Source organism: Pipistrellus kuhlii, unplaced genomic scaffold (genome assembly GCF_014108245.1).
Source record: "Pipistrellus kuhlii isolate mPipKuh1 unplaced genomic scaffold, mPipKuh1.p scaffold_m20_p_3, whole genome shotgun sequence".
NCBI classification, from domain to species: domain Eukaryota; kingdom Metazoa; phylum Chordata; class Mammalia; order Chiroptera; family Vespertilionidae; genus Pipistrellus; species Pipistrellus kuhlii.
In genome coordinates, this window is record NW_023425529.1 from 27,969,236 (window position 1) to 27,988,657 (window position 19,422).

General features: G+C 36.8%; 1 protein-coding gene across 1 annotated transcript in view; it reads left to right on the forward strand.

Moving 5' to 3' along the window:
- Nucleotides 1-19,422, forward strand: part of IRAG2 (inositol 1,4,5-triphosphate receptor associated 2) — an 83,321-nt gene that overhangs the window by 13,057 nt on the left and 50,842 nt on the right. Inside the window, exons 5-14 of the mRNA XM_036455507.1 lie at nucleotides 167-284; nucleotides 2,286-2,336; nucleotides 3,892-3,969; nucleotides 6,334-6,390; nucleotides 7,602-7,661; nucleotides 7,759-7,823; nucleotides 9,363-9,462; nucleotides 12,239-12,373; nucleotides 13,118-13,219; nucleotides 14,242-14,405. Of these exons, the coding sequence (XP_036311400.1) occupies nucleotides 167-284; nucleotides 2,286-2,336; nucleotides 3,892-3,969; nucleotides 6,334-6,390; nucleotides 7,602-7,661; nucleotides 7,759-7,823; nucleotides 9,363-9,462; nucleotides 12,239-12,373; nucleotides 13,118-13,219; nucleotides 14,242-14,405 (930 nt within the window). The remainder of the gene's footprint in view (nucleotides 1-166; nucleotides 285-2,285; nucleotides 2,337-3,891; nucleotides 3,970-6,333; nucleotides 6,391-7,601; nucleotides 7,662-7,758; nucleotides 7,824-9,362; nucleotides 9,463-12,238; nucleotides 12,374-13,117; nucleotides 13,220-14,241; nucleotides 14,406-19,422) is intronic.

Consider the following 19,422-nt stretch of genomic DNA (forward strand, 5'->3'; position numbering starts at 1 on the left):
TATAAAAGATAGTGGGTATATTTTTACTATTGGTGGCATCTGGTTTACATTTTCAGTGGGTTTTCAACTTGGATCTAAAAATAGTCCTTGGTTTTTCTTAGCATGTTTGACAGTTACACTTGAGGTTTTGCTCATTGCCTTCTTTTTCCCACCCCCACTTCCACAGTGCCCACCAGGCTATTATGAGAACAAATCTGTTACAAGAAGAACTAGAGGAACTGAAAACTAGTATGAGTGCTTCAGAAGAGCAGAAGACCACAATTGTAGCCGAGAACAAACAATTAGTAAGTCACCCAAGTTCCTTGAAACGCCAGGAGGGTTTATTTGGAGACAAAAGTCAGCCAATAGTCTTATAACTTTTCTAAGGTGTTACCTTATTCATTTAAGGCAGGTAGGATGGAAACCTGTATTTTTCTTTTCAACCAAGATTAAAGTTTTTTACAAATTGCTCAGTCATATTCACAATGGTTTGTGAAGATCTAGAAGATCTCTAGAATGCCTCCTAAAATTGATAGGTGAATTCATAAGTACTTAATACCAAAATCGACTTGAATTTTTTTTTTAATTCTCCGTCAAACTTTCAATTTTTTCTCAGTTAAAAGGAAAAAAGATCAATTTTCTCAATACTTCCAGATTACTAAGAAGCTCCATAAATCACTCCTTATACTAAATAAGTACTTGTAATTTTTAGAGTAAATTGCCATTTAGACTAAGCTTTAACTCAACAGAGAAGCGCATAATCATTTTTATTGAAAATGTTAAACTATGATCTTTAATAATATATTCCAGCAGTAGTATTCTAGCATTGCTAATGATGGTGGTGTCAACTGAAAGTCATTCGGACCTATTCATTTATAGTCTGTAATTAATCAAGAGATGGGCTCCTGGTCTGTGTCAGTCACTTGTGACCTCCCACAACCAACACAGCTTAGCTTCGTTTAAATAGTAAAATGTGAGACTAGACTCACCGAATGTCAGGTGACTCTGCAAGTCTCTATGAGTACACTACAGGGAATACTCGATTTGGGCCAGTGGAGAACTTTTATCTGGAGGCAATGTTAGAAATTATCATGAGCCTACCCTTGAAAATCAGAGGGCCAGCAGTCAGGTCCTGACTTCTGGGGCTGTGTAACTTCAGACAAACTATATAACCTCTTTAAGCCTCAGTGTCTTCGGACCCTAGAGCTGAGAAAGTTATATAAGTTAATATATGAAAATCATGTAATGTCCTCTTTCCTCCTAGGGCTGGGAAGTACTCCCTATTATTAAAAGTAAGGAGTCCTAGGTATACAATCCTAAGTCTTTGCATTTTATAGTGTTTAAAATTTTTTAAATAATTTTGAATATTTCAATGGTCATCATAGAAATCCATTGAGGTAGAAACAGAAGTACCTATTTCTTCATGTAAAAAATTAATAGAAATATAGGTAAAGTCAGAAATGTTTTGATTATTCAAAGTCAATTGTCTAATAAATGATAAGCTAGAATCAAACTCAGGTCTTCTAATTCCAATTATGTGTTGTGTGTGTGTGTGGGGGGGAGGGTGGTGTTCCTTCATTCTTGTACCAATGACAACCTAGTCTGACATGCTTTCCTTTTTTTATATTTAAAGGCAATTCCTAGTTACTCTATAAAAATAAGGAAATGCATATTAACAACAAAAAACCCCACTAAATTCTTATCCTACCATATCAAATTATCCTACCATACCAATTAGTATTTACCCTACCATACTAGTATGTTGATTACTAATATTTTAGCATTTATTTTGTCCAGGAATACTTTTTTTCTTCTGAGGGTTCTGAATTTGGGGTTCTTAATTAAAAAATATATTTTTTATAATCATATGTTATGGTAATGTTGACTATGGGAATATCAACAGCTTCAAGTAGAAAGCTAGATCTCTTTGAGATTCCAAAGTGCTGTTTAAATAGATGAGTTCACATTACCTATTTCAATAGATGAGTTCACATTACCTGTCATAAGTGGATGGCATTAGTAGCAGGAAAAGAAGCCAGATGCTTCCTTTTTGGTTTTTAGTCTTTCCTTTCTAATGTCACAGATTAAGTCAAGAAGAAGAATGACTTCTCACAGATTCCTAGAAACTGTTAGCCAAAGACTTAAGCCCATGTTGAAAGTATTTTCAGGCTAGGCTCATTTGTAATATGTCAATGCCATGTTTAAAACTAATAAAGGGAAAGAATGTCAATAATCTTGGAGGTAAATATGTGGTATTTTCAAAACTTCTAAAATATTTTTAAATTACTTTTCTTTTAATGAATCAGGAGGCAGAAAACCGGGCTCTGATTCTTAAGATTCGGACTCTTCAAGAGGAGGTATGTTAAAATCATTAAACATGGGCACAAATAAACTTATTGAATCAATCACTCATGGGTCCTGACCCTGGGTTAAATAGAAATTATGTGAGTATTCAAACTCCTGTGGGCCAAAAACCAGGTTGCTTTGTCAAAGGACAAATGAAGGAGAGTGGATAAGATTTTCATGTCTGGACAGAAGTATCTTATTACCTTTGTATATATCCATGGAAGAAATGAGGTTTTAAACATTCAGATTTAAGTCGAAGTGAAATTAACCCATCTAAAAACTATACAAATCAAGAAGGAAAGTGTAGAAATTATCTAATATCTTTCTGTTATTATTCTACTGAACTAGGTGGCAAATGTCTTGAATCTAAGACCCAGATCTTAAATTCACTGAAAGTCTGACCTTGGAAAAAACATTTATCTTTTTTGAGTTAATAATACCTATTCCTTCAGTTATTTTATAGATTAAGATAATGCATGTGAACCCTTTTATTTAATTATAATGTACCTCATATATGATAGGACATATTAGTAAAATTTCTAAAAAATGAATAATTCTATGCAATATATATTTTTAAGCAACAGAATTAAAGCAATGAAAGAATGGGTAACAAAACTACTAGTAAGTTACTGTTTTGGAGAGAAATTTTATGTAGGTACATTTTGAATGGCAAGTGTTATGCACATTTTAAAATTGGGGCTTTATAAAAATTTATTAGTTATTAAACTATGATGAACAACAATCTGGAGAGTTAACTAAAATATGGACCAAGTAAACATTAAAAGATTTCTTGGTGGATTAAAAAAAAACAACAACTAAAGATTGAAAAGAAACCCTACATTAGATTCAGACATGGTATAGCTACAAAAACTAGTACTTTACAGTTAAGCTCCCAAGGTAAGATGCTTTTCTTCTCATATATAAGATGATTGATTAACATCAAAGAATTGTACCAAAGCCAGTTTAGAATTAAGATGGGAGGAAGGAGATTTGGAACCCTTCATAGCATTGCAATGACTGATTTCCATTAGAAAAGGCACATCAATGTCACTGCTAGCTAAGATTCCTTTAGGAGGCAAAAATCTGATGCATTGTGAAGAGTGACAGCACAATGGTTTGGGTATTCACATTCATTAATCCATTTATAATCCATTTATTCATTCATTCATTCAACACATATTCTTTGGGATATCTCTGTGTGCTAGGCACCATTCTAGATGCCCAGGAGACAAATGTAAGCAAAATAGCCCAGTCAATATAATGCAAGAGCCACAGTTATTGATAATGACAAGTGAAGAAGGTGTGAACTAGGGAGTGAGTGTCTGTGGTGGAATGTAAGATAATAAGGGGCTTCCTAGATATCCTGTTAAAAGGCTCATACTATTTTTTGTCCCTTAGCTTATTTTAAGCTAAGGGACAAAATCTAAAGTTTTGTCCCTTAGCTTAAAATGAATGATATGAAAATACTTCTTCCTAAAAAAGACTTTAAGATGGTCTCTTATTTTTTATGTTTGGACTAAATAAAAAAATACTATCTTTTTTTTTTTTTTTTTTTTTTTACATCAGAATACCAAAAATATTCTGGATATATATACATTGGAAAAAAATATTGAGGAATTGTCTAAAACTGGGATGGAGCACCAAGTAAGCATTCCCCAAATACTGGTAAAACATTTTCTTCCCTCAAGCTAACACTACTCTATAAAGGTGTACGTGACTCATTGCTACAATGAACTTTAAAATGTGTACTCCTCACGATGTCTGAATTATATAAAGGGCTATCTCTATTTTTTTTATGTAACAGCTTTATGGATAAATAATATACACTCCATTAAATCCACCCACTTAAAATGTACAAGTCAGTGTTTTTTTAGTATGCTCACAGAGTTGTGCAACCATCATCAAAACCAGTTTTATTTTTTATTGACTTTATTGCGGTGACATTGGTTAATAAAATTAGACATGTTGCAAGTATACAAGTCTATACCACATCTGCATACTGCAGCATGCACTCAACATCTAAAGTCAAGTCTCTTTCACCACCATATATCCTCCTTTGCTCATCTCCTCCTCCCTCTGGTAATAACCACACTGTTGTCTATATCTGTTTTTGTTTTTTTTTTAATGCTTAATTCCTTTACCTTTTTCACCAATCCCCAAAACACCCTCCCCTCTGAGAGCTGTCAGTCTGTTCTTTGTCTATGTGGGTCTGTTTCTATTTTGTTCTTATTTTGTTTATTGGATTCCACATAGAACTGAGATCGTATGGTATTTGTTTTTCTCTAACTGGCTTATTTTACTTAGCACAATACTGTCCAGATCTATTCATGTGGCCACAAAAGGTAAGATATCCTTCTTGTTTATGGTTGAGTAGTATTCCATTGTGCCAATGTACCATGGGCTTTTTGTCCCCTTATCTACTGTTGGACCTGTGGGTTGTGTCCAAACCTTGGCTATTATAAATAACATTGCCATGAACATAGGGGTTCGTATATTCTTTCAAAATAGTGTTTCATATTTCTTTGGATATATTCCCACAAACAGAATCACTGGGTCACTAGACAGTTCCATTTTTAATTTTTTGCGAAACTCTATACTGTTTTCCTCAAGGACTGCACCAATTTGCATTCCTATCAATAGTGGTTTCCTTTTCTCCACATCCTTGCCAGCACATTGTTTGTTGATTTATTGATAATAGCCATTCCGACAGGTGTGGGGTGACATCTCATTGTGGTTTTAATTTGCATCTCTCTGATGATTACTGATGCTGAGCACTTTTTCATATCTCTATTAGCCATCTGCATGTACACATTGGAGAAGTGTCTATTCAGGTCCTTTGTTCATTTTTTAATTGGACCATTTGAGTCTTTTGGTGGAGTTTTATAAGTTCTTTATAAATTTTGTAGAGTAATCCCTTATTAGTTGTATCATTGGTGAATATGTTCTCCCATTTGGTGAGTTGTCTTTTCATTTTGTTGGTTTCCTTTGCTGTGCAGAAGCTTCTTTTTTTACTTATTTATTTTTTTAATGTAGTCACATTTGTTTCTTTTTTCTCTTGTGCCAAGAAATATATCAGAAAAAAAAAATTCTAAGAGAAATGTCTGAGGTTTTACTGACTATGTCTCTCAAATGTATTATGATGGCTTTATGATATAGGTGTCTTGGACTCAGTGGCAGTCTTCTGATCACCTGAGCTAGGTGCTCTCGGAATATCTCTTGTGTGGGTTATGTGTACCCTCCTGCGTAGTTGAGTTTTGAATGCTGTTGCCCATTTGTGGGAAGAGTTAACCCTCAGGCTGGCTGACTATGAAAATAGATCTTAATCACCATGTATGAGTCGCTGTGCAGGGCTGACCCCCCAAAGCAGAGTTGTTCCCAACAGGGTCTGATGCCTGATGGTATTGAGGCTAATGTGAAAGTTCTTTAAAAAGTTAAAACCAGCCGAAACCGGTTTGGCTCAATGGATAGAGTGTCAGTCTGCAGACTGAAAGGTCCCAGGTGCGATTCTGGTCAAGGGCATGTACATTGGTTGCAGGCACACCCCCAGTAGGTGGTGTGCAGGAGGCAGCTGGTCGATGTTTCTCTCGCATCGATGTTTCTAGCTCTCTATCCCTCTCCCTTCCTCTCTGTAAAAAAATCAATAAAATATATATATTTTTTAAAAAGTGAAAACAGCTGGGACCGGTTTGGCTCAGTGGTAGAGCGTCGGCCTTTGGACTGAAAGGTCCCGGGTTCGATTCCAGTCAAGGGTGGTTGCGGGCACATCCCCAGTAGGGGGTGTGCAAGAGGCAGCTAATCGATGATTCTCTCTCATCAATGTTTCTAACTCTCTATCCCTCTCTCCTCCTTTCTGTGAAAAATCAATAAAATATATTTTTAAAAAAAGTGAAAACAATATGCACATTAAAAGTGTTTCAGAAACATGTCTCCCTATTGAAACGATTCTGTGGCACTGTCCTTTACCAAAGCAAAATCCCAGCGGCCTTTACTAACTTTGTTTGTTTGCAGATGGAGTTACGCATGTATGAGAACACTTTGCTTAATAAAGATGCAAGTTTGCAGAAGGTTGGTCTGTCCCTTCCCATGTAGTCCTGTGGGATTGGCTAGCTCTCTTCAAATCAGAAAGGAAATGATCATTTGTGTACCTTCACTCCTATTAAAATATCTGATTCTAATATTCTTTCCAGAATGTTAGATTTTCTTTATAAACTTCTCAAAAGATATCCTGTTGAATAAAGAATACTGACTTATCTATCTAGTATGTATAAGTTTCATCATATCCTCTCTAAATTCTGGTGGTGTTTATTAATATACACAACTAATATGAGTGTGCCAATTTATTAGTCAATGGCTAGATACAACGATGCAATCTTAATTCATAACAACACAAATGTGTGTGCAGGCATTCATTTTGGGGAAGAAAAAAATATCCCTAAGTTATTTTCTTCCTGGTTTGATCAGATAGATATTCTCTTTATCCTTGTATCCTATGATCTATAATCTACCTGGTAACAAGGAGTAGTGATTCTGGTTATAGTGACATAAGAAGGACATAACCCTAAGTTAATAACCTTCCACATTTCAAGATAAGGAGGCAAAGAGCAATATTTATCTTCCTTTCCATTCATGTTTTGACATTTCAAAAAAGATATTGATGGCTTATAGACATTGACCCAGATACTGACACACAGTGACATTGAGGTGGTAGTGGTGGCTCACTTCCTTCATACCTCTGATCTTTTCACTACTGTGCACTCCTCCCCAGCATTCATAGGCATTTTGGGCAATTTGTACATCCCAGGCACCATGCTGATCATGGGATACAATTGTAGGTCAGACACTGCCTGTACTCTGGTCTTCCAGTACAATACTGTGATTTTAATAGAGATACCATGTGAGTTGGGTAAAATTGGATGCCTTAATAATTCATTAGTCATTTTCAGTTAAAGACTAATTTTTTTAAGTGTATAATGATAATAAATATAATTTTGACTTGAACTTAAGATTTGTTTTTTAGGGTTTTGTTCCATTGGACTAGGCTGACACAGAACATATTGTCACCAGTTAGATACAGCTGCCTGGTTACCCCATACTTTTTGTGTGGCTTTAATCACAAACGCAGATTGGTTCAGTTTTTAAATAATACGATTGACAGAAGAGTTCATCTCATTGGGCATTATAATTTTTGTGTGGCTCAGATTGATAATTATTTTATTAAACATGATTTGGTGGACTCATGCATTTATTAGCTATTAATTTTCTCTTCTACTTTTCAGAAGGATTTAAGTATAGAAGAACTTAAGTCAACCATTGTAGAATATGGAAACATTATAGAGGTATACCATAATAATCTCAGAGCTTGCAAGGTGGGTTGTTAAATGTAATTTCCCCACTGGAATGGCAAGTACAGCCTAATGTTGTATGTGATTCCAGAATTTACGAGGGGAAAAAAACAAACTGGCTTATGAGTTACAGCACTTGCAACAGGAACTCATCATGTAAGTAGTACACAGCAATCCCTCCTCTCCCATGCCCCTATCCCTCATCATTGGGCTACTGAGCTATCTGCAGTTCTTTTTTTTTTTTTAATATATTTTATTGATTTTTCACAGAGAGGAAGAGAGAGGGATAGAGAGTTAGAAACATCAATGAGAGAGAATCATCGATCAGCTGCCTCTTGCACACCCCCCACTGGGGATGCGCCCGCAACCAAGGTACATGCCCTTGACCGGAATCGAACCCGGGACCTTTCAGTTCCCAGGCCGATGCTCTATCCACTGAGCCAAACCGGTCCCGGCTATCTGCAGTTCTTGAATGTGCCACATTCTTTTCCTCTGTGCTTTGGTAAGTGGCATTTTCTCTGCTTTTTTCCAACAGAACTTCTTCACAAGTTTTTCATGACCTTCCCTTGGTTTTCTCCTACCTTGAGATCAAAGTAACCCTTTTAAGTGCATGTTTTTTTATCTCATTTCTAACATAAATCACCTTATATTATAAGCATTTGTTGTCTAATCTGTATAATCTAGTCCAGGAGTCCGAAGACAACTAGAGTAAAGCCAGTGGTGTGAGTGCACACACTTACGTCATGAGAGTTACCGATGAGATAAGTGCATTACCTCAACAAAGGCAGAGGGCGCAGCTCTGCTTAGCTCTCGCTAATTGTTACATCAAGAATATATGCATCCAGTATGGCCACATCTTCTGTGTTTGTTTTTAAGAAAGCCAGAAATCTGGGTTTTTAGTGAAACTTGCTAATTTTTAAAATATGTATTTGTATTGATTTTAGAAAGAAAGGAAGGGAGAGGGAGAGAAAGAAACATCGATGAAAGAACTATCAACATCAATAGGCCGCTTCCTGCATGTCCCTCACTAGGGATCAAGCCCACAACCAGAGCATGTGCCCTGACTGGGAGTTAAACCACAACCTCCTGGTTCATGGATCAGTGTTCAATCACTGAGTCACACCAGCGAGGCTCTAATTTTTAACTATTGGTTCCAATTCATAAAAATAAAAATAAATTAATTAAAATTAAACATGCTTTTAAAAGTGTGGCCTACTTGTTTGCAACCACCTAGCATCACTAATCTGCGCAGCATCTGTGCGGCTCCTAGTCTGGGCAGAGACTCTCCTTGTCCCTCTATTCCTAAGTACCTTATGCAATCCTAAGTACACGTGGAGGCTTACTGATTGTTTGGTCATAAATAAATTCTAATCTGCTGACTCAAGACATAATGTTAGGGCCCTGGTGGGTATAGCTCAATTGGTCCCATGCACCAAAAGGTGGCCTGTTTGGTTCCCAGTCAACGTACATGCCTAGGTTGCAGATTCAGTTCCCAATTAGGGTACATGTGAGAGGCAGCCAATAGATGTTTCTCTCTCCCCCCTCTCTCTAAAATCAATAAAAAGCTTATATATATATATATATATATATATATATATATATATATATATATATATGTATGTAGAAGAAAACATAATGTTGGAGGCACATCTAACCAGATGGGATTACTGTTCTTTTTCTTATTTGTTTTTCAAGGAATGGGATCCAGTTGGATGTTAGTGAAGAACATAAGAGCACCATCTCTGAAGGAGAAAAATCTTTACATTGTGAACTCATTCTTGCTCAGTCTGCAGAGGTAGGCACTACCATCAATGGAAAGCTTTAAAAAAAACCATCGCCACATGTGATAACTTGCTATGAAGTGAAGGTCCAGAGCTTGAGGAAAAGCACCTGTGACGTTTTGAGGGGAACCTGCTGATTGTTTTTGGAATCCAAGTCTAACGTCTCAGCCTGGAGCGGACCTCTTGGAGTTATGGCTGAAAACTGGCAAGCAGTTTTGGAACTGTGCATTCAGTGAATCTGGATTTCAGAAATCTTTATTTTCTTGTATTTTTCAGGACAAACTCAATACATGTTCCTTAGCCTGGGGTCTTAAAGGTAGCAGTAGAGATTCATGAGCTCCTTTTCTGTGTCTGCCTTGTCCCTCACAGCATGTCTACCACACATAGAGTTCTCAGCAACAGCATGCAGTTTCTTTGCGTTAGGATGTAATTGAACCAAGCCAATTTATTGACAGTGATGATTACATTCTGAACAGAAATTAGCATTTTATATTTTTGGCTAATTTTTATTTATTTTTAAGTATATGCTTTATTGTTAATAGTATTACAGATATCTCCCATTTCCCCCCTACCCTGTTACCCCTCTCCTCCTGGCTAATTATTGTTTTGTTTTGTTTTTTTGTTAATCCTCCACTGAGTGTATTTTTCCATTGATTTTTAGGGAGAGTGGAAGAAAGAGAGGGAAAGACACAGAGAGAAAAATTAATGTGAGAGAGACACATTGATTAGTTGTCTCCTGCATGAACCCTGACCAGGGCCCAGGCTGGGGAGGAGCCTGCAACCAAGGTATATGTTCTTGACTGGAATCGAACCTGGGACCCTGTGGCCTGCAGGCTGACACTCTATCCACTGAGCCAATCCGGCTATGGCCCAACTAATTTCTAAATAGCAAAATGAATTATTACTTTAAAAAAAAAAAAAAACTCCTTTGTTAGGTAGGCTCAATTCTTTACAACGTGGTAGGAAACAATCAAAAGCCTTTTGGAGAATTAAATATTGGGACACCCCCCACCCTTTGCTATATTTCCACTCTTTTACACTCTGCAGTTTTGTGCTTATTATGTTAGGAAATGATTTATTATCAAATTGCTTGCTTTTCACCACTTTAATGGTCTCTCCATGTGTGTAGACAATGGCTATGTCAGAATGTCCTCCTGTTGACAGCTGTGCTATGACCTTGAAAGGAGAGGAAGAATGTCTTTGGGGCAAACACTGTTTGAATGTCTCCTGCCAAGGATGAAGGGGCAACATATGCTGCCTTCCTCTGATGCCGTCTCAGGCAGCCTTGGACATTCTGCCGAGGGCTGTGCTTTCCTGACATTGTTTCAAATACTCATCATCTTACTGCGGTTTTGAAACCAAGCCAAACTGCCAGACTGAGTGAAATGATGGCAAACCTGCCCCAGCAGTGTGTTTCATCCTCGGCCCTCTGAGAGGAAGACAGTGTCAGGATGGCAGCTTGTGAAGTTCTATACTTCTCAACTGGGGTTAAACAGCTGGCAAAGTCCTGACTCACAGGTATACCCCACGGATGGGTGAAGAAGTTTGCTTTTAATTAGAACCTGGAAATAAGAGCCCTCTGACCTTTTCCCAACAAGAAGAGAGTTAAATGAACTATTGTCATCTATCAAGCACATGATAAGAGACAGAGACTTTGAGAGAAGTATAAGAAATAGCCTTTGTGGGACATTATCTGAGACTGTCTTCTGTACATTGAAGGAAAACAGAAGAAATCAACCTGTTTTTAGTAGGCTTTATTGAGCTCCCCATCCCAACATTTTTTGTGTGTGAATTTCTTTGCATTCCCTTATTTTCATAAAATTAGAGCCATAGCAGTTTATATCACCACATCTAAATGTTATCCATGGGATAAATGGAACTTTCTTAAGAACAAATAAATGGCCAAAACCAGTTTGGCTCAGTGGGTAGAGTGTCAGCCTGCAGACTGAAGGGTCCCAGGTTCGATTCTGGTTAAGGGCATGTACCTTGGTTGCGGGCACATCCCCAGTAAGGGGGTGTGCAGGAGGCAGCCTTTCGATGTTTCTTTCTCATTGATGTTTCTAACTATCTCTCTCCCTTCCTCTCTGTAAAAAATGGATAAAATATATATTTTTTAAAAAAGAACAAATAAATGATAAGTTAAAATCATACCAAGGAGAAAATGTAAAAACTGTTTTTTGGGGGGACATAGGAGGATTCCATAAGGCTATTTATTTTTAAAATATATTTTATTGATTTTTTTACAGAGAGGAAGAGAGAAAGATAGAGAATTAGAAACATTGATGAGAGAATCATTGATCAGCTGCCTCTTGCACACCCCCTACTGGGGATGTGCCCAAAACCAAGGTACATGCCTTTGACCGGAATTAAACCTGGGGCCTTTCAATCTGCAGGACAATGCTCTATCCACTGAGCCAAACTGGTTTCTGCCATAGCTCTTTCTTCTTCTTCTTTTTTTTTTTTAATACATTTTATTGATTTTTTTACAGAGAGGAAGAGAGAAGGATAGAGAATTAGAAACATCGATGAGAGAATCATTGATCAGCTGCCTCTTGCACACCCCCTACTGGGGATGTGCCCGCAACCAAGGTACATGCCATTGACCAGAATCGAACCTGGGACCTTTCAGTCCACAGACTGATGCTCTATCCATTGAGCCAAACCGGTTTTGGCCCATAAGGCTATTTAGAATGGGGACAATTACATTGAGTCCTGGGTATGATTTTTATAAAATAAAAATATTCATTATTAGAATGATAAGAGTCATAAACATTTTGGCAATTGTTCCAGAATACTGAAACTGAGCAGCAGTGCAGTTTAATCAGCTTGTCATCTCTGGACACAGTGATGGACCAAGACATGCTGCTGTCACTGAGAGAACCCGAGCAGAAGGGAGTGGCATTCACAGCTACTCTCCTGAAGCTGGTATTACATAGCATATGCCTATCATGGGGTTTCACTGACTAGGAACGTCTGCAAACAACTGACCTGCAAACTGTTTGCTGAGCACAAGCATATGTGTGTGTTGTTAAGCTCCCAAATCATCCTACTATGTAAGAGAAGATTTTTTTTCCCTCAAGCATCTCTGAAGTTGATCTTCTAGTCCTGAGTCAATCAGGACTAACTGACCATTGGATATGGATTGCTTGAGCATAGTTTTCCTACAGTTTAATCTTTAATATCAAAGGGCTGAAGACATGGTATCTATTGAACAGTTTCCTTCTAGCTAATGGCTAACACCTCTTTCTTCATTTTGATATGTGACTGGAAACTCTAGATGGTCAGAGAAAGTAGAGAATCTTTGTGTTGCTATTTCAAGTCCCTTCCACAGTACCTAGCATGTATGGTAGGTAGTATTTAGTTTGACAAATGAAAAAAAAAATCCGCAAAAATGCTTGTTTCCTTCTATTAGGAAGATAAAAATGGGTAGGTTTTGCTGAAAAAAATGGTTCTATTTCTGCATGTTCAGCATGGATAGAGAACCTGATGAGAGATAGCATCTACACATGGCAACGGCCTGGGGTAAAGGCAAGTCATTCAGTGGCCTTAGTTGAGAAGGAACTTTCTCTGGGTTACCCTGTAATAGAACTTTGGTCTACATTAGTTCTTATGTAATAGCATATGTCTTCCCCCTGAATTTCTAGTTGAAGATGTGAAACTCTTTTTCAGCATGAAGACATTTCTGAAGTGGAAACCCTCATTGACAGCCCTCTCCAGTGGGTAACTAGTCCAGAAATTACTGTGAAAGGAATGTGGGAGGACATGCTTACTGTAAGTGTTCTGTATTTTGTGATTTTCCTGGTTTCCCTTGTACCTTTGAAACCCAAGTAATACTGTGTAGAGTACCATATCAGGCATTATTGGAGTCTTCTACTATCTCAGTCTGATGTTGTGTGTAGAGTGTATGTCTGGGTAGGGGGGTGTATAAATGTAGATATGTGGGTGAGGATGAGTGTGACGGTTAGGATAAAGTCTTTGAGGATGAGGAAAAAATGAGTGAGTGAATGAGTTTGGAGATACGTGTTATATGTTGGAGAAACAAAGACTAAATAAGATGACTTAATGAAAGTGTATTTTATTTGAATTCTTGGGAGAATTGGCTAGTCTAAGACACTTAACATTGGCTTATTAAAATTCTCTGACTTTGGTAGAATGGTTAGTGTGCAAAAGAATCTGATTCCTGATATTCTGACAGTTTTTATTAATTCCTAATATTTACAGAACATTGGAAAACCATGAGCTTCTTAGATAGGCATTTCCAGTTCAGTTAGGAAAGAATCATTTAAATCTCCTTAATTTATCTATCACTTATTATCTCTACTTCTTGATTGCCAGACAACTATTATCGTGCATTAGCCCCTAAATTAAGCTAAAGCAAGAAGGAAACTCTGGAATGTTAATTTCAACCCCTTCACCTGTTTTTAAAAAGTTGCTTTTGAAAATGCTAATCAAGAGAGATTGATTTTATTGCATTCCCTTGTCCCATGGAATTCTAAAGCAATTGGGATGAATGGTGAAATGATCAGGAACCCACATTCGTAAGAAAAACAAATGAAATTCAATTTAATGCACTTGATAAGTACCCAATATATACTTGTTAAATTAAGATAATCAACCTAGAGGATAATCAGTCTTTGTGCAATTAAAAATTAGTATGTGTTCAATTAGAATTTTAGGGTCCAATAACAGGAAATACTATTGAAAGGAGAATGGCCACAGCATTACATATTGCCTCTATCATGTTTATATTTAATACTGAAATAGTGGAGTTTGTTTTGTGATTTTCCTTGTAGGAATACAAATATACCATGGAAGAGAAACTAAATATTTGCATATTAATGCTGAAGAGCTTGGGAAACCACAAAGAATCTCTTGATAAAGAGTTTGTCAAGTTGATGGAGATTTTGAAGAGATTTGGGCTGCAATATTTTTATTTCAGAAAGGAATATTTTTCCAGGTGACAATCATTTATGTATAAGAAACCCATTTTTTATGAACCTGACACCTTTGTAATTATGCCATAGCCTTCAGTTCATTTTTTCCCCTAAGTACTATGTATTGATTTCAGATAATACATTTTCAGGGAAGACATTTTGTCTGACAATCTCAAGTTATGAAATAGTGTAAAATTGACTAATATGTTAAAAATTGCAAATAGTGGACTTTAAAATTTGTGGAAAAGCAGTATAATGAGTTATTTTCTTTAGAGAAGGAATTTGGAATTACAGAATATAGAATTCTTTTAACCATAGGGGCTTTAGAGACCATTTAGTAAAATCTCATCATTTTACACAAGACCAAGGCATAAGGATATAAAGTGAATTGATCAAGGTCTGAGAATTAATGGAAAATCCACAGGAAGATCTATTAATGGAAGAACCTAATGCTGGGTCTATTGACTCCTATCCCATTGGGCTTCATGTTCCACCTTAGGATGCAATGCATCACATTGGGCACTTAGGAAATTAAATATCAGGTGAAGAGTCTGGGAAATAAAGGGCTCTAAATATAAAATAATTTATCAGCTAACCCTTTCTCTGACCTTAATTCTTATGATTATGGGGAAATTCTTGAAATTTGTAGTTTGTAAAACACATGTACTAATAACAAGGGCAGTGACTATATCTTTTGTTGACCTCTGTTTTTATAGCTGCTAGTACCATACTAAGTGTTCCCTTAAGAAGTGCTTTTCAAAGGAATGAATGAACATGGGTATATACTGAATTTTAATAAAGTAAAAAAAAAAAAAAAAAAAAAAAAAAAAAAAAAAAGAGTCATTAGAGGCCAAGGTTGCTTTAAAAAATACCCAGAAGAAAAACTATTTTCTTCCCTCTAAATAAGGAAACTAGATGCCAGAGATAATAATACCAGAAAGAACTCTCAAGAAAATAATCTTCTGCTTTTCCTAAGAAGCAGTGAGCCAAGACTTCCCCTTAGTGGTAAAGCTTTGGGTTATGGAAATATGCAACTTCCTTACCCAGATACTGTCTCTCTAAAAGGGAGCATTGAAATTCTTCTGTTTAGCAACAAAGAACTATTTTGAAAGGGGTCTCTGCTACTTGAGTTATCTCTGAATATGTGAATCTTCTGTATTATCTATTAGACACACAAGAAACCCAGTTATAATAATAGTAGGTGGAATTTGTTGAAAGCTTACTGTGTTGGATGTAGTGCTAAGAATTTGACCTGTATTTTATCTCCAGAGAGGTTTGATAATGTCCCAAGGTTACCCAGGTAGGATTAAGTGATAATTGGGATCAGATCTAGATATGTTCAGCTTCAAAACCCACATTCTTGCAACTATTAATCTTCCACTATCTACTTGCTAAACTTTGATATAATGTTCATTAAAAATATATGGAAACCTAGCAGTGGGGAAAATACTATTTATAAATGTAAGAAAGATTTAGCCCCTGACTTCTAGACCTAATTTAAAATACACAAAATCATATAAACACATACTAAATGACTTGGCTATGTGTCTTCACTATGCACGGGAAAATGGGTAGAGAAATTTGCGAGAATAAGAAAATTTTCTTTAGATGAGGTTGGAAATATTTTTAAAGGTAACATTCATGGGCTATAAACTTAGGAAGAGAAGGCTTCCATTCTGATAAAAGATAACTAGGCTCCAGAGCTGAGGTATGGAAAGAATTGAGGGTCAAGCCCGACTAATGTGGCTCAGTGTTTATGAGTGTCAACCTGTGAACTGGGAGGTCATGGTTCAATTCCCAGTCAGAGCACATGCCCAAGAGTCAAGGTGAGACAGTGGGGGAGGGGAGAGGAAGAGGTGTTTCAAAAGGTTTGGTTTGAAAAGCATGTACAACATCAAAGTGTCAGCTCTTTGCCTGACTCTGTTGCCTTGTCTCTCCCGCATAGGTACTAGGGAATTATAGGAAATGAGACAGAAATCTCTGCCTCCATGAAACATCTATTGAAGGACACAGATGATGAACAAATAAACATATAATTATATACTGCAATGTCAGGTTGATATGAAGTAAATTAAAGCAGGATATGAAGACCAAGAATGGCAGGGGCAGGAGAACCTAATTTTAGAAAAACGGCTAGGAAAGCCCTGTCTGTGGAGTGATCGACTGAGTGGAAAGCTGAATGAAATGAGAGAGTGAGCTATGTAAAGATCTCAACAGTGTTTGAGGCAGAGGAACTAACTGAGGTTGTACTAAGATTGTATATTTGAACATCGGTGAGAGGCCAGCATGACTGAGGTGCAGTGAGTTCTGAGCAGTGGTAGGAGATGAGGCCAGAGAGGTAGTCAGGAGTCAGGTCCACAGCCTTTCAGTTCATGTTTAGGAGTGGAGATTGTATTCTGAGTGGATGGGAAGGCATCATCTATAATAATAAAAGCATAATATGCAAATTGACCAAGTGGCTGAACAGCAGAACGACCATCTGGATGATCACACTGACATGCACTGTGATTGGTTGGAGGGGCCTGCCATTGCCCCAGGATCGCTCCACAGAGGGAGCCAGTAGGGAGATCAATCGAGGGGGGGAGGAGGAGTGGCAGCAGATGAGGGCAGTGCCAGATCAAGGAAGGTGTGGGCAGGGGGCAGGGCCAACAGCTGGAGGAAATCCCTAGTGCCAGCAGCTAGAGGGAAGTCTGGGTCTTGGGTGTTGGCAGCCAGAGGGAAGCCAGTGCCGCCAGCTGGGGGAAGGGAGGCCTACCCTTGCACAAATTTTGTGCATCATGCCTCTAGTAGGGTTGTAAACAGAGAAGTAATATAACTTGTGTTTTGAAAGATTATTCTGGCTGCTGGGTAGAAAATTGTCTATAGAGGGCAAGATTTAAAGCAGTGGACTAGTGAGAAGAAATTTTTCAATAATAGATTGCCAGTTAGAGATTCTGAAATCAACTTAGTGAATTATGACCCAAATATACTCTGTTTCCCTGAAAATAAGACCGTGTCTTATGTTAATTTTTTCTCCCAAAGTTGCGCTGTCTTATTTTCAGGGGATATCTTATTTTTGGGGGAACATGGTATATGAAATAGTGTGTATGGCATATAATAAGAGTAAGTAATATTCCTTTAACATTTTTGTTTCAGCTGTGTGTGTGTGTGTGTGTGTGTAAGTGCTTAAAATATAAACTATTTACTGGGTCATGGTAAAAAAGCAAAACAAAAACATTGAGTTAAGAACTATTGTAATAGTCCAGGTGAGAGATGTGACATAAATCAAGGTGATCACTGTAAATGTGGAAAAAAATGGTTGGATTCAAACTATATTTTGAGGATAGATCATATCTGACATGCTAGTGAGTTAGTTGTGGGAATGCAAGAAAGAGAAGAGATATTCTTCATTTAGAGGGTTGTGGTCTGAAACTAAAATCTATTTGGATGCCAAAATCTGTGGGAGACTCAGACTTGACAGGAGTAGTAATCAAGATTTAGCATTAACATGTTAGCAAGGAGAGCTGCTGAATTTAAAAACACACACTCAAAGCTAATTATTTACCTCTTACTGTGATAATAAAAATCTCAATAAAAGAAAATTCTTCCGTGGTTCAACAGCTATTAAATTTTTTAAAAATGTTTTTATTGATTTTTAGGGAGAGAGGAAGGAAGAAGAATAAAAACATCAATGATGAAGAGAATCATTGATTAGCTGCCTCCTGAACAATCCCTATTGGGGACCATGTATGTGCCCTGACTGGGAATAGAACCTGTGACTTATTGGTTTATGGGTCGATGCTCAACCACTAAGCCATAATGACCGGCTATTAAATATTTTTAATAGATGTCTCTATCTCATTTTTAAAATCTATTTCTAAGATTGTTATGATTTATAAAGTACATAAAATGTATTGTCTTAATATGCAAATACATACAAACCATTAAAATTTTAATATTATTGCCGAAACCAGTTTGGCTCAGTGGTAGAGCGTTGGTCTGTAGACTGAAAGGTCCCGGTCAAGGGCATGTACATTGGTTGCGGGCACATCCCCAGTAGGGGGTGGTCGATGTTTCTCTCTCATCGACTTTTCTAGCTCTCTATCTCTCTCCCTTTCTCTCTGTAAAAAATCAATAAAATATAGTTTTTAAAAATTAATATTATTAAGTATGGAATTCTATTGGTCCTTATAGTCATTTTGCTTTCATTGAGAAGATAATGGACTCTTGAGAGCTTAGATTATTTCTCAAGAAACTAGAAAAATAAGAAAAAACAAAGTTTAAATTTAGCACAAGGAAGGAAATAATATAAATTAGAGCAGAAGTAAACAAAAAAGAAAAACAATCTTAAAAAATCAGTGAAATTGAGTTTGTTTCTTGAAAAAAAAAAGATAAACAAAATTAACAAATCTTTGGCTAGACTTTGTAAAAGAGAATACTCAAGTAAAATATGAAATGGAAGAGGAGACATTACAAACGATGCCACAGTAGGGGAAACTATCATAAAAGACTACTATGAACAATTATATACCAACAAATTGAATCACCCTGAAGAAATAAATAAGTTCCTAGAAACATACAACTTAACCAACACTGAATCAAGAAGAAACAGAATATCTGAACAGGCCAATAACTAGTAAAGAGGCTGAAACAATATTCAGAAACCTCCCAACAAAGAAAAGTCCAGGACCAGATGTCTTCACTAGTGAATCTGCCAAACATTTAAATATTAATGCAAAGCTTTGAAGCTCTTTCAAAAAATTGAAGAGGAAGGACAACTTACCGATTTATTTTATGAGGAGAGAATTATCCTGACACCGAAAACCACTACACACACATACACACACACACACACACTCATACCCCACTACAGGCCAATATCCTTGATGAGTATACATGTAAAAATCCTCAACAAAATAATGGCAAACCAATTTCAACAGTACATTAAAAAGATGTTATATACCATGATCAAGTGAGATTTATCCTTTGATGCAATAATGACTCAACATTCAAAAATAATTAATGTGCAACACATTAACAAAATGAAGAAAAAATATCACA